General features: G+C 41.8%; 1 protein-coding gene across 1 annotated transcript in view; it reads right to left on the reverse strand.

Moving 5' to 3' along the window:
- Positions 1-16,608, reverse strand: part of glis1b (GLIS family zinc finger 1b) — a 95,377-nt gene that overhangs the window by 28,564 nt on the left and 50,205 nt on the right. Inside the window, exons 6-7 of the mRNA XM_033621461.2 lie at positions 3,680-3,841; positions 302-412 (exon numbers count right to left, since the gene is read on the reverse strand). Of these exons, the coding sequence (XP_033477352.2) occupies positions 302-412; positions 3,680-3,841 (273 nt within the window). The remainder of the gene's footprint in view (positions 1-301; positions 413-3,679; positions 3,842-16,608) is intronic.

Below are 16,608 nucleotides of genomic sequence, written 5' to 3' on the forward strand. Positions count from 1 at the left end.
AGCATTGCATGGCAGGGATATACTCTACATGATACGCAGGCAAAGCCACCCACATGTATGTGTTCCCATTGAGATGTGCTGTTAAATTAAACCTGATAGGTCATACTCCTTTTTGGAAATAACATTATCAAATTAATTTACAGTCACTTCAAGACATATAATTTATCTGTCAGTTGGTTTGTTTGATTCTTAAAAAAAAAAGAAATGATAAATCTCAAGCGAGACGAGTCACAGCAAATATACTACTTAAAAAGATCCCAGGGGTGCAGATTCAATCCCTCGCTTGTAAAAGGTGTCTTACCTTTCTACGCACCTGTTGCTCTTTGGCTGAGTGGATCTTGACATGTTTGCGTAGGGAGCTGGGATCTGTGTAGCGCTTGGTACAGCCGGGGATCTGACATGCATATGGTTTCTACAAGTAAAGAGAGAAAAAAAAAAATCACATCAGTTTAAAGTGTTCAGTACACTTAAATTGACTTAATTGTAAGGACAGAGACACAAGAAGTTGGGCAGTTATTCAAGAAGACATGACAGAAATTGGGAAATTAGGAAATTAGGATTTGAGTAAGCAAAACTGACACAACAGTAAGTTAGAAATCTGTTGAAGTAAAGGCAAAGTTAAAGTCCTACCTTTCAGCTGAGAATGACAGAATTTGAAGTAAGAAGAAGAGGGGGGAAAAGCATGAAAAAGAAAAAAGAAAAAGGTCCGTTATAATAATATTTCAACACCAAATGATCTCCCTGTAGCGTTTTCATTTAAAATCAGGACATTAAAGCTGGTTTGCGATAGGCCTGTCATGATAACGACATTTGTTGGACAACATATTGCCCTACGAATAATTGCCATGTATGATATTATTGTCATGTTACTATTGTCAATTCGACCAGAATGACAGTAAAACGTATCTAAGTCTAAGCATTTTTAAGAGTTTTGAAAAATTGATTTAAGACATTCTAATATCAATTCAATCTTTATTTCTAGATTAATTAATTCAGCGCTTTTAAGACTTTGTAAGAGAGGACAGGAAGGAAAATAGGACTATAATGGGAAATGTTGTACACTGGATAATGTGAACCACTAAAGAGTTCGTAGTATTACTCTTTACCTTCAGTCTATTTGTCAGTGTGTACGCTGACATACAGAGTGGCTGTTAGGACGGAGACATCAGCAAATTACAGTAACAGACATGACATCTGTAAAACGACTGTCATGGAGTTTCCTCATCATTTCACATTCTTCTCATTAACCAAGCAAATATAGCATGTAGCGAGTTGATTGAGGGATTTTTCCGCCCACGGCAAATTTTTTTTTTCATCCTCAGGAATATAAGTTGGCCATTAAAGTGTAAGGGGATACACGTCTTTATTAGCTCTGCCTCCGTACCTCGACCTTCTCTGTAAATAAGCCATTGTTATTGCAAGGCGCTTACAGTGCCACTCATCTCCGCCATGTTTGTTTTGCCAAGCAACGCACCCAATACAGCTCAGAACCTTGAGTTAAAAAAAAAAGATCAAGCACAACTTCTGTGTAGAATAAATACCATTAAAGCTTGAAAATGATTTTCCCTCAAAGTGTTTTTGGCAGCGCAGGCAGCTGGGCAGGCACAGGGAATGCCTTAGCGGGGTGTTAATGTGAAGCCATAAGCATCGGGGTCCCAGATTAGCTGTATCATTTGCCCTACTGTGGAAAGAGTGGGTGGTGGAAGAAAATCCCTAACTGATAGAATAACACAAGCCTGCATTCAAAACTCTGATTTAAGTAAAGGCTCTGAGTGATTTACTATTACGTGTACCAAAAGCATTGGTGGCTGGCCAGTACAGGAACACAAGGGGGAAAAATTCTGGAAATATGAATATTATAAAAATACTGTAAAAATGAATATCTCTTTCAATTAAGGTTTTGCAGAAAGTGGTGTTTTTGAGCGTTAACTGATTTATTTATTTTATTTATTCTCTCTGGCTTTTTCAGCACTCGCTCACATAGCCTGAATCCACCTCTATGGCCTGAGATATGGTAAAGGGAAAAAAGTTATCTCCCCAGTGTCAAAGAAAGAGATACAGCCTTTGTAAGAACTAACAATTCAAAGGTAAACTGTTAAGAGTTTTAACGCTCAGTTTAATCCAGCTGAAAGCAAAGTCAGAGTGGCTGAAATATATCCTGAGTCTGATCCAAACTGTAACCGCTGCGGTGAGCCTCAAGCACATCTCTCCACAACCATGCCCACTGTTAGTCATATTTGGTGCTCCATCAGAACCCTTGCCATGTACAGCCCAATATGGAGATATAATTGCCTTTACAACACTCTTAGCAAAAAGAAGGCTATTACTATGTTGGAATCTTCTGGTTGAGTGATGCGATGTTAGTTCTAAGCTTGGAAAAAAATGAATATCTCTCTCAGGGGAGCTACTGATGGTTTCTTTAAGTTATAGAGACCATTTACTGAGTATTTTATTAACTTATTAGTCATTCCAACAGACTAAGAATCAAATCTCTGTGCTGTTAACACATGTTCTACTCCCTGATCTTAAATGTAAATATTTTCGTTTTTTTACTCCTCTATGACAGTCAACTCTGGATGTGTACAAAACAAAATCTTTGGGGACGTCATCTTGGGAAACGACCGACATTTTTCACCATTTTCTGACATTTTGCAGACCAAACAGCTAATCAATTAATCAAAAAAATTGACAAATTAGTCAACAATGAAACTAATTGTTAGTCACAGCCCTGTCCTTCAGAGACTATCCAAAATAATGTCCTTGATTTACAGAGCTTCGATTGACTTTTATTGCTTTCGCTGGTTGGCTTGAAGCTGGTACGTGTAAACCCTTTAGGGACTAATTACAGATTAATTTCAACACATTATGTCAAAAACAAAGATATTGCAATGACATAGTTGCCAAGAGTAGGAATTAATTTTAAATGTCAAGGACAAAACTAAAGTGTGAGAAAGAACAAATACCTCAACTGTACTTAAGTACATAATTTGTGCAAAACAAGTTATTTACTCCGTCACTGTGTTGGCGTGCAGATGGTGATAAAGTGAGGTATTGGTGGGTTTACTGAGACATGACGAGTGGCAGCGATGGCTGACTCAACCTTTCCCTCCCTCTCCACAGGTCAGTGAAACAGGCAAAGCTCTGTGTGAGCTCGTAGCTTCAATCCAAGTCTGTTATGGCCCGAGCTGCGACTCGGCCTAATGGAACTGATCATTTAATGATCTGTGGCGCGTCAGTGCCAGCGCAGAGAGAGTGAGAATGCCACACTGCTCATTGACTGACAGCAAATTAAAGTCTAACGCTGTCAAGATGTGGAAATAGGCATTGAGACTTGGACGACAGTGCGGTTTTTAATGTTGGTGTAAAAGTGAAGGAGGGATCCAGTGTAAGCACACACCAGACACACACAGACACTGAGTGGACATTCGTTGTTAGTTATTTGACAACTAACATTTTAATTTAGCATATAATCTAATCTCTAAAAGCATTTGGTAGAAACAAAATGCAGCCTGTATCCGACACATGCAAACATTTATTGTCCATAATTTCATGCAGCCATCTTTTCTGCCTCACAGCGACCACCCTGGCTACTTTAACTGTTGGCCTGAGACAGGTTAAACATTAATCTACTCTGGTGAAACATGGGGAGGTGAGACAGAGCGCAGACTTAGTTTCTGACCGTGTCCAGGTGAGTGCGCTGATGCTTGGCGCGGTCGCTGGAGTTGCTGAAAGCTTTCTGGCAGCCAGGGTGCTGGCACAGGTACGGCTTCTCTCCTGTGTGGCTCCTCAGGTGGATCTTCAGGTTCTCCAGACGTGAAAACGCTTTGTTGCAGCCCTCGAACTGTGGAGGAGGGAAGAGAACACGCACGCACACGCACACACACACACACACACACACACACACACACACACACCAAAGGAATGCATGCACACACACACACACACACACACACACACACACACACACACACACACAAGGACGACCACAGTCAGGCAGGTGTGCACAGGACCACACAAGGAAATAAACAAACACCCACATGCATGCACACATACACACAGAGAAAAAAAGAAATCAATCAGTGTAAAGCTGGCATAATCTGGTACAATGTGGGCTCTGTATACGTGTGCGTCTGTGACTCAGAAAGAAGCTGTCCCACTCTTTCCCTCAGTCCCTTGATCACTCGCACAGCTGGAGGAGTTGACTCTGCAACACAGACTCACCAGCTATGGAAAAGTGAGAGATGCTTAAGAACATGGGTGGTATAATGGCGAGCATTTTTTCCATGGCTCTTAAATTACGCAGCCAATCCAGGGACCTTTGTTGAAAACCATGTGCACTTGAAAGACACCGGCATGCGTGACAGTACACCTGCCTCAAGGCTGCCACTGCGTCTAAATTGCAGGGGAAACTGGAGTGTGCAGTACAGCGGCGGTTAATGGGCTGTAATGCATAGCATGAGATAAGTGTTCTGCTGTGTATAGTGCACCAGACTGACAAGTGACAGTGACTGTAAACAGGCTCATATCCGACCCAGCTTGGCCCATTTGATCCAAACCACTCAGCCAATGAACACCACAGATTTGTTAACACATGAATGATTCATGAGGCTTCTCGCATATCCACTCCTGCTCTTAAGCAGAAAACACAGCTGATTGGTTGATGAGGCGGTCCATGTCAAGACCCCCTACAGGGGCTGCTGTGTAAAGAGTCACAAAGCGTATGGGTGTACAGTAGTATTGGAAGCATAGCTCAATGTTACGTATATCTACCTTGAGTTAAGCTTATTTAGATATTCAGCAGCAGCTGGAAATCAATATACTGAGACTGTCACAGGGCACAATAGAAGCAGATGAAGAGCTCAAGTTAGCATCCTTTTTCTGTACAGCCACTTGCATGTCACCCTATAAAAGGTAGTGGTGAAGACAGAAAAAGCAGCCCTGTCCCCAGAAGAAAATGTTGGCTTTGTATTTTTCTGCAAACCACACATTTCATTCATATCATATCAACATTTCACCTCACAATGTGATGTAGTATATGAGCTAACTTTGTCATCGGGAGATGGAGGGGATGATGGCGTGACACCCAAGCAAGATGCCTGCCAAGCTGTAGACCACTGTTTAAGACCAACAAACAACAAAACCAGTTGTTTTTAGCGAGTTATTACTGTGTTTTTAGTGGCTTAATAGCCCCAAACTTGGGTGTTGTTTAGCAGCCTGTTAATATTTTTCCAGCAGGGATAGTGACGTGAAAAGCCGGTGTTATATTCGAGACAACGCTCGTTTCTACAAAGGGGATTGTGCTCACAAAAACTCGGTATCTTAAGCCAAAATACAATCTTTTCCCAACCATAACTGAGTGTTTTTTGTGCCAGCATGGTTGACTTTTAAAGTTTAAAACGTATCCACGACATAATTACGTGCAAATGTAACAAATCTGTGCTTTGCATAAACATACAATGCCAACTATTTTTCTGGCCATTGGGTTGGAAAAGGAGGTTGCTCCATGACGAATATTAGATTGTATAAACTGGTGAAGAAAATTCAAGCAGCTGTTAGTCGCTGAGGTTCAAAACACAGAGAATCTGGGAGCTAAGAGGGCTGATAAAAATATGGTGCGACCACTCTCACTTAAAACTCCCTCCCTTCCCTTAAATGTCACACAGTATCCTGTAACAGCTTCAGCCCTCTCATTAAACCTTCCCTACAACCAATTTCTTGCAAAGGGCTGAGCTGACCTCAGTGCAAATGCAACTTTACTAACTAACTGTCGCAGAGGCGCTGCAGTCCCTACTGTCCATTGTACCCTGACCTTTAGTGAAGCCTGCTGACAACCGGTCGGGTTACGGCGAAGGAGAGAGTGACACCATTCTTCTAATGGGCCTTCAGCTTCATCTAGGCTCAATACTCATCCCTGGTCTCCTTCATTCACTCACACAGCAGCACAGGCAGGGCCTTCTATTCACTGAGGCTCCATTTAATATAGGCGAAACCTAAGCCAGTCATGGTAGAGCCGTGTTGGGTGACTGGGCTGATCTGTGGGTGTATGTGCCTGTGTGCCTCAGAGTCTTAATCTGCCCGATTATGGCAACACAAGGCACAGCTACTGAAGTCTGTCAGGCCTTTGAGCCAATGAGTTTGGAAACAAAAGCATCCTTTCATGATCAGAGAGGTGCTTGTTTTGTTTTAGCAACAAGATACCAACTAACAATTTATACTGAGTTTGTCAAGTTGATTTTACTGAAGACTGGGCAAGCATATGTGCACTGAGACATAGGATGTGAGCTATTGATGCACCAGAGTGAACAGAGCTTTTAGTTTTATCATTTGTCTGGGTATCACTGATGCTAATACCTTGCCTGAATTTATGAACCAATCTTCTCAGAAGAATCTTCATCACCATCCATATAAAAACCTGGATCGTATAGGCTGAAGTCTAAGTTTCCTGACACACCAAGGTGACGGTTGGCCATTGGTCAATGTCAGGCCACTGGTGAGCATCTGTAGGCCTAGTTTTTGCAGTGTGTCCTACACCCTTTGGCACTAGTTGGCCCATGTCGTCTCTTGTTGCCTGTTTTTTGGATGATTCAGCATGTTGAATGAGCGTTGGAGCAGGCGGAGCCCGTCAGTGAGTGAAATCACTCAGCAATTTATTGGCAATTTAGCTCCTTGCACAAGAAGAGAAACAAAAGTGAGTAAAGCCAACAAACAACTCAAGAGGGAATGAGGTAAAATTATTTTTCCAGCCATTGAGTCCCTAAGCAGAAACGCTTCACAATTGTTTGTGTTATTCTTCGCTGACACGCCTTAAATATCTTTTGTTCTTGCAACATCAAGTTGTGTTTTTCGTTAATATACTAACTGGCTTACTAGCATCTTGAATCTGTCCCGTCATCTTTCCGGTTTCCCTTTTTAAAGATAGATACAGACTATCACCGTTGGCTGTGGTCTTCGTGGTGTGTTCAAGTGCAACTTTTCGGTCGACACATGGGTGACTTAAGGTCTATGAGATCTAATGTGTACTGTTTGCTGTGGCTAAGGCTGAGAAGAGAAATGCATTAAAATTATTACATTCAACATGACTAACTTCTTGACCAGACAGCAACACAAAAGTCACAATGAGGATCAGGACAGGACTGGAATGTAGTATGTATAACATATAACATATTACACATACGCTCTGTCCAGGCTTCAGCATACAATCATGGAAAATGTCTTTAAGAGTTCACATTGCACAGTGTTGTACAGCGGAAACATATTATTCTAAAGTCATGCCAATCAAATGTTTCGGATGGAAACGAGAGACGCAGCAAGGGTGGGAAAGTTTAATAAAAATCTCAGTGCAGAGGAACATCCACACTGCTGTACCAGTCATGACAGACGCGGTCCATGCTGACTGCTGAAATACGGCGCCGGGCATTTGAGTCTGGAAAACAAACACGGCTATTATTGACGTGCCAAATGTGTGTATTTATGTATAAGGGAATAATCACTCTTTCATTGCTTTCTTTTCCGCAATACAAATTTGAGGCTAAATTATAGTTACGGGTCCGTGGAGGAAACCGTGTTAATCGTGTAGAGCGTATTATTACTCTGGAAGCTGGACTAGCAGGAAGACGGCTGCGTATGAGGTTTTCCTGCCTGCTGGAAAACCAATAGGCACTGCCACCCCTAGGCATGGACATAACCCAGAACCCTGCATGAAAAATTGTATGCTACAGTAAGATGTTTAAGTGTGGCCAATCTGATGGTTAAAATGACTTCTTTCAGTGAGTTCATGGACTGTCGGAAACCTACATTGGGTTGGATATCTGGGGCATGCAGTGCTGTGCAGTTAAATCCAATATTGCTTATGTTACTGAAGGAAGGAATCAGTGATTTGGACAGTATGTGGTCCTATTTTGTTCAAAGGTGACCCGTGGCCCAGGTTATGGGTTTGATTCATACTAGATTAACCAAAATTAAAAGTATAATGATGATAAAATCCTCTAAAAAAATAATATCTGGGTGTTAAAAAAGTATAAGTGTCAGTATGTTCCCTATATCTTTCATGAAGAGTTCAGAAAGTAATGAACACATAAGTTAAAGTGGTATAAACACGGAGTTGTGGTGGCTGAGGCGCCTGACACAGGATTGATTTTACCTTTGATATTATCTATGAAAACAGTTTAGACAGCGGTAATCACATTAATTGCTTTAAACATGTTTAGTTTTCCTCTCTGAAACCTCCGTCTAAGGTAAACCGGCAGATCACCACACGAGTGGAGCAGCACTGGCAGCGTGGAGGGATTTGAGCCCTGTTTGACACCGTCTCACTCTTGAGTTGGGGGATGGGGGTAGTAGCTCAGTAAACATTTGGGATGACAGCGGGGTCTTGACATGGCTGAAGGGGGCTAGAGCGGGTTGAAAGGGTGGACAGGCAGCTGATCACAACAGACAGATTATGGGCCCAGTATACAGGCTAGTGGAGGTGCGGCGGGCCTGAGGCCTTCATGGGAAATGACTCCTGACTGGCAGGGAAAAGGCCAAACAGTGTCAGGGCTAAAAGGCAGCAGTGTACGGCTCTCCTCACATGCGGCGGCTCATTAGCAACCTGCAGGAGCTGTGGATGATGGAAACAAACCGGCCGTTATGGAGGGGTGTTGGGAGGAAATATGGCTGCTGACATGTAGGGCAGAAATCTGATTAAAAGCTTTAATGAATGGCACTGGAAGAGAAATGCAAAGAGAATCAGAGGTAAGGCAGAGGTTCTTCTCTTTGGAAAAAACAAATCTGACAACGGTACTTGCAGCAAAGGTCATCACCTACGGGAGTCATTTCTTCCCCAAGAAAAAGCTCCAGGAGTTATTTACAGTCAGGCTTTTCTAGGGTTGCTATAGATGCAAGGCAATCTCCTTCAGCACTAACATATCTCTCTGGCCCTGGGCAGTAATTGTAGATCAGGCCACTGACTAATGATGGGGAGACTGGATTCAACTGTTTGGCTGCTTACTAGCATGAAATTCACTATTACTCATGTTCAGAGGGCCCCCCATAAAAGGAAAAAGGTCCTCAGAGCCTAAAAGCCTCCACCAATTCTCCGCTGTGATCAGTTTTACCTAATACATCCAGGCTCCTTTACTGCCAAGCCTGACAGACACGATGTAGGGTGAAGAGTTTTGGTGGCAACTGAAAACACGGCCAAATAAAACATGTTATAAAGTGCCAATGCTCAAAAGCAGCCTGTATAACTTTATAAGTATGAAAAAAAAGGTTTGAGGGAATGAGTTGGTTTATCACAAGGTGTCTTTCTCTGCCTCGACCAACGAGGAAAACCACCAACACTTCAGGATCTGTTCGGAGGGGAGGCTGTGGAGCAGAGTGCCCCGGCTGCGGATGGGAGGAACATGTGCATTTAATCTGCCTGCTTCCAAATGCCCTGTGGCAACCACAGCAAAGAGCAGAAAAACGTAAATGGATGAAATTATATCCATATGATTCAACGAGACAGCTAAGGAGAGGCAGGTTTCTCATGCGCTTCGTCAGGATACAAAATTAAACACAGCTTGGCTAAAACATTCGCATTACATAGTTTACACATATCATTTCCACTGCGAAGCGAGACCCTTTTAGCAGCCAGCCTCATCTGTTGCGAATAGGGCTTTAATTTGAATCAAAGATAGCGTTTCTTTTTTTCAGAGGAGGAGATATGAATTCACACACATTAGCTTTGTTTCTCCTTGAATCATCTTTTCTCCCCCGCCTCATTCACTCTGCCTAATTCTTGGGAAGCCTTGATTTATGAGATATGGGTACACACAGCAAATGACTGAAAGTGAGGGAGTGTTGTCCAGATGCGAATGAACAAGCAAGCGGAGCAAGAGCTCAGCCGATAAATTGGTGGGAGGAAGTAGTCATGTAAATGACTAAAGAAATTGTTCTTAACAGCCATTTTGCACTCATGCCTGAATAGTTTGGGGGCCAGATTAAAAACTATGTGGATGGCACAACAGGAAGCATTCGTATGATGACTTAATGAGGCTGCTCACATAATGAGCCGGCCCAGCTGTTTTGTTCCTCGCACAGACTGTTCTGCTGGAGATTGAGGAGGAAGTGCAGTGATGGATCTGAGCCCCTGTTCCCGTGGTGGAGGCCTGGCACAGTGTGAGTCTGGCTGCACAACAACATGGTGAGGCTTCATGGAAGCACTTAACCTGCTGTGATTCAGAGGCCTTCATTCAAATGTCTACCAGCTCTGCAGCCCTGCATCAGATTAGAGAGCTAAGATGTGATTTCCTCTTAAACCAGGCGGCCTGGGGTTTACCGGTTCACCAGGTTGAGGAAAAAAGGAAAACGGGGTCACGTTCTCAAAGAGATGAAGTAGACTGACGGGAAAAAATATATTTCTTGTGTGCTATCATGCAGCGCTAGCTTAGAACCATACTGACATCAGCTTGATTCCTCTGTTGCCTCACCATATTACATTTTCCGTCTGGGCAAAGGCTCAGCGTGTCAAGAAATTATTTTCACACACACATTCCTTACACTCAACTGTATGAACATGGGTCAGCTGTACAGCTCCCTGTGACTCTACTTCTTACAAACATTGGATCATGTTTCTGATCACATCCATATCAGTGCTGTTCAGTGAGAGAGGACAGTGCTGGACGCAACAAAGCCAGAGCTAAAACAGATTGCACAATGGATGCTTTTAAGCCTTTTTTCAGACATGGAGTCTGTCACATCGCTGGCTTCACCATCTGACAACTATCAGAATTGCTTTTTGGCATTTGATATAGTGTGGGTCTCCATAATGGATCTATTCAAACATTACAGCACTGTGGTGTTTACAAGATATTTGGCCCCTGGTGTAGGAGGAGTGCAAGAGCCTCTTTATGCCCTAAATTTAGAAATCAATGATTAATTAGGTAAGACATTTAGAAGAACAGTCCTGTTGCACCCAAGAAGACGTAAGTCAGGTTATGATGCTAATTTAAATTAACTTGTTGACAGGTATGTAAGCATATACAGTTTGGGAAAAATGTGAAAAATAAAGCATCAAAAAAATAAATAAAAGAAGTTGATGAATGATAATGACTAAGAGCTCAAAATTTAGGGGGACTTGGGTGATGATTAATATGATTTTGTAAGTTGTTTTCTCTTTTGCACTGCACCACAAGAGAAAACAACTCCAATGAAAACAAATGTTTTATTGGTCATTTGCTGTGAGGAAAATCTTACAACTTAGAACTGGCTTATTGACACAATTTCATGGTTTATTGAAGTCATTTTATGTCTTTGAGCAGAGGAAATTGTTTTTTAAAGTAGAAGGGCACTTGGAAAGCGCAGACCTACTCCAAGGCCAAATGCCCTATCTCACGGTGTTAATAACAGTAAAAAATATGTTAAGGGTTTGCGGCAAAATTAATTAGTTACTTCTTTGGTCCATGCTACACCTTTCCACCAACTTTTATGAAAATCGAGCCAGAAGTTTTTTTCTGTAATCCTGCTGAAAGACAAACAAACTGAACCAAAAACATTACCGCCCTGGTGAAGGTAATGACAAATTTACTACAGTGTAACAGAGCGAATCATAGTGATGATTTACATTAACTTATGGGTAGAAAACCCCGTCACCCCCATCACATACATATAATAAAACGATGCAGAGCAAACGCTGCCTCAACTGGTTAGTTTTTAGCCACCTAAAGAAGGCCCACCTAAAAAAAAAAAAAAAAAAAAAAATCATATTAGTGTACGCTATATTTAGAATAATTTCAGAACTTTACCTTGCCATCAAAAAGCCCTTTCTGTTATCTCAAAGCCACCAGACTCCATTGATAACACTTGACTTAAACCCTTTTGCTCCTTGGGGAACATAGGTCATTTACAAACTTTCTCCAGCTGGTTCAGTGTTGGGTGATCTTCTCTGCTTCCTTACAGGATGTTCTTGATTCCTTGAGTTCTGCCTCGACAGACCACCTCCAGGTGTTCTTTGTTCTTTCCATTGATAATAACAGACAGTTTACTTCGTAGAAGATGGGAGTTCCTGGTCTACTGCTGCCTCGATCAGTTGGTGTGTAAGATAAAGCAGTGAAAATACTCTAAATACAGCGAACACTTAAACTAATAGTCTTTTTTTTGTGGGTCTTTTAGGTGGCTAAACTATTTTGCTGTATCCCCATGGCGGTACATTGCTTAGCTTCCTTGTCCTAAAATTTGGTTTATCAAAGATGCAAGCAAAGCAACACAGAGGACAAAATAAGCACAGCAGAAGCGTCAGATACTCCGGACCCCCTGTTCAACTATGTATCTGTAAACGTTACAGTTATGGCTTGAAATGACAACAGAAATAAACCAGTTTGTTTTTGTTAGTTTGACATCACAGGGATTTGGTCGATTCAAAAAACATAACAAAACACACATTTACTTTGTTTCTTTACATTTAACCTTGTGCTGTCGCAGCCCTTTTCTGAATGTGATGATACTCAGTTTAAACTTGAGCCGTTTTGGAAGTGTTATGGAAATGTTTATAAGTCTGACATAGTGAGATTGCGGTCATAAGTTTCCTTTCAGAGTCTAAACTGCCATCATATTTACAGTGTTCAGTGCTGAAAGGGGCCTTTTATATTCCAGAGAAGATTAAGGACTGAAAGATGAGAACGATTTATTGTGCAGTTTGAGGGGTGAATATTGTCTAAATAACCACTAAGTATGAGGGGGGTCTGGGGTGTTCACATTGGTGCAGAAACACATGATCATGTGACCTCCCATTCAGTGAAAGGCTCCTAAAAGAGCCATCCCACTTTGTCTCGTGACAGTGTTTATTCTCACAAACCAATCCTAACCATTTATAATGGCTAATTAGAGTGCAATACAAAGCTTCCAGTGCCACAGCCATTAGTAACCATCAAGGCATTAATTATAAACCCATTCACGAAATCTGAACCCGCCATGAAAAAGACAGACTGGGGGTTACGCAATGAAAATCCTAAACATGATCTGTGTTCCGAGCCGGCGCCGGGACTGATGTTACTGGCAGTCAATGCAGGATCCTGTTTGACGGGCCCATGAGCTACGGCGTCCTCTGACACCCGGGCTTCAATCTGTCCAGCACCTTTCACTCACACCTGCCTCTGCTCTCACTCTCGCTTTCTCTCTCTTCTCTCTTTTACCCCCTTCTGCCAATAAGCTCCTCTTGCTCCAGCCCTACAATGGGGTGTTATATACCTCCATGACTCCATTTCATATCGCTGCTATTGGGGGATGACAGACACCAATTCAGCAAAAGCCAGTAATGACAATAATGCTGATCCACTTTATCACTCTTTTGTTAGACTATTAGACAAATACTGCACCATCCAACGTCATGATTGGCCTGTGCTCTTTTTTGGATCATCACTATCATCCTTTGGTTTCTCCTTTCTCTATTACTTCGCCTCTGAGTCTGCCCAGCGTTGTAACTTTAGTATTTAGGCATTCATTTGACTTTTTCTTCCAAAAGTAAAAATTAGTTTGTAGCTGCATAATGTCAGCTCTAAATCTCCAGAGAGGAAACGGTTCTTTACTTTAACCTGCCTTGTTTACTTTCAGTGTAACGTTCTTAATTTCACAGGGAGAAATTTGTCCAAACAAGAAGAAAATGTGTCGCATTACTCAGTCAAAATGCAACATGTCTTGTGATTGCATTTCATTTTGGTCTATTGAGGCTGCTGGCAATGGAGAAATTGGCATCTTTGGACATTGCCACAGGTCTGGAAGGATGCCCTTGCTATGACAACAACTCCTGAAAGTAACCACTCATGCTTTAGAAAGAAAAAAAATCCATCACTGAAGCACAGTTTCACTCCAGAAAACCAAAGTATACTGCCAGTAGCTGAATTCTAACGCAGAGAAAGTGTTTAAGTGTTGACTCTTGCCGTAATTAGAGAATAATGTTGAGCTAATGTATGCAATTTTATTTTCAATTAAATTCAACAGAAAAACTTCTCTGTTGCATTCCCATTTTGTGATTTCAGAAGATAAAGTTGATGTATTTTTTAAAATCTTGCCTGCTGGATTTAACCCCTGGCACTGCTGACGATCTCAGCCTACATTGTTTTCTTTCAAAGGCTCTGGTGGGCTGAATTTTGAAGTTAGCGTTATAGTCTTCATCAGTTCTTGAGTGGTCAAAAATGCTTTAACCCCAAATTACGTGTTACCAATGGTATCAACACAAACATTGCTGCAACAAAAAATAAGCATGGGAATGGCCATTATGTATTTCTATCATGATGTTCTAAGCCTTTATAAACTCTAAATTTTAAAAGTTTGAATAGGCACCTAACCAAAGCTCAATGTTTGTTACAGATTTATGACTAGAAAAACTAAGACTGGGAAAACTTGACACACTGTGCTGAGCTGCATCTCAAATTAATCTCCAGTTTCCCAGCTTTCAGATGATGTATACCACCTCTATGGGATATATACTGTTGACATGCTATCTCCATATAAAGATCCCATCCCCCCCCAAGAAAAAACAAAATGGGTCTATGGCGGGTCTCATAGGGCTTTAAATTCTTGTGTGACAATCTGACGTAACAAATACCACAGCTGAAGTCACAGTGTTCCTGTATCATAGAGACTTGTTAGGTAAAGAAATAAAAGCCCTTCTCCCTTTTTGGCAAACCATCCGTTGTCTACACAAGGCGAGAGTTGACACAGCTGTCTAAAGGCCTACTGTAGCATACACTGGACAACTCTATAACTCTGACGTGACAACAAATAAACACTGCAGAAGCCCAGTGAGTTGCCAAGGCAAATACCTTGATGCCAGAAGCACTATAGTATTCAGACAGAAAACATGCCAGCAAAATTAAACAATAGGTCAACATGGCATTGTGATCAACACCAGCATATAAAGACTCAGGCAGGGTGTAGGGGAAGAGTTTATGCAACCCTCTGGAGGGGAACCAGACCACAAAGCCTTCTGGGTAAAAAAGCAGCTGCCCAAGAAATGTGGTGCAACGGTGCCCCTAGATTTGTTCACTCCTCAGCATGCCAAAGTTGTGTTCTTTTCTGCTCTCTGTGGGTTTCAGGGTCCAGTTTCCAGTTATGTGGATATGGCTGGTTGCAATATATCAGACTGCGTTGGATATTCAGTGTGTCAAGCCGAATCACGCCTCGGGCGTTCTCGGTGAGCACATCACCATTCATTCACATTTCAATAAATCAATTCACCACATTTCAGTATATGGTTCTGTATTCATATTCAATAATGCAGTGCACACTAACGCGCCTGTGCCCACTGTCCTATAGGAAAACACATTTGTTGGAGAACAAAACCACTCCCCATTCCTGTGCTATTACGATGGACTCTTGCAACCCGCCAACGGCAAAAACCTGAGTTCCCACCATTCACTAGTATTCTTCAGTAAACGTTTACATATTTATGGAATATTTCCTTCAAATTTCTCATCAGACATATGTTTATGTTCGCTGTAATATGAGTCCCAGCCTGGTACTCGCACACAATTTGCCAGTAAGAGTGCAGGCACATTATGATACACCACTTTCCCCATATACAATATGCATTTCCTGGCTGCACTTTAAATCATGCGTGACCTGATCTAAATTTCTTGGCTTTATTCCTTTTGTAATGAAATTGGCATGTTTTGTTTTTTGCCTCTGACACGGATGCATTGCGATCTAAATGACAGCTGCTACGTGACACAGTATGAAAGATCACTGTTATGAGAAACTGGAAGAACAGAGGAAAAACAAAAGGATATGCTCTGACTTAAAGGCTTCTTACTTCTTTTGTAATTCAGCCCAAATAACTGAACCAATCTGGTATAAACCCTGCATAAACCTTTTTACATCGATGTTAAACCAATTCCAAAGCTGAACACACTGAATGTGAAACAGATGTTTGTAGACTTGAACAGAAAGCGAGAGGGCTTCTTTCTGGAGACAGTTAGAGATCATTGGGGTGTAAACCTCAACGGGGGAGAGGTAAATCCCAACTTAAATATCAGCATCTCAGTAGTGCCAGTTCTGCTGGGTCATACAATCATAAAATAGGGTCAAAAGAAATTGGATCATTCTGCGTATTGTGTCCTTACATGTCCCACTGCAAAAGATTTTTGGTCCTGTTTCTCTGTCTCTCTCTGATTTCCCCCCGTTCTCTCATTATCAATCATTATAATAGATGTGGTTTGGTAAAGACTCACTATTTTGATATATGTGCCATTTAACGCCACAATCCATGCCTCAATATTCGACTTGGATCTTTCCATTTGGATCGCTCCTCACTCTCTCTCACTCTGGTGGGCATTTGAAAACACACAGAAAGTCTTGACAGTGTAAACACACACAGGTCTCAGCTTGGAAAGCTCGGTCAACTTGTAACAAACACTTGAGCTGTGTGCGCAACGGCTGTGCTAATGCTTCAAAAATGCTCTCAAGTCCACATTCAGTGCATACCAAATCACTTGTCATGCATAATGCCTTGTGATGAATACTGGGCAAAAAATGTCATTTTTTGGGATGACATCAGTGGAGCTGAATTGCCTGCCTGGCTGCGTTTCTTCCAGCCTTCACTTCTTTTCTCAAACATTCAAATTAAAGCCGGCACAGTAACCACAGAACACC

The sequence above is a fragment of the Epinephelus lanceolatus genome, chromosome 6 (genome assembly GCF_041903045.1).
Source record: "Epinephelus lanceolatus isolate andai-2023 chromosome 6, ASM4190304v1, whole genome shotgun sequence".
NCBI classification, from domain to species: domain Eukaryota; kingdom Metazoa; phylum Chordata; class Actinopteri; order Perciformes; family Serranidae; genus Epinephelus; species Epinephelus lanceolatus.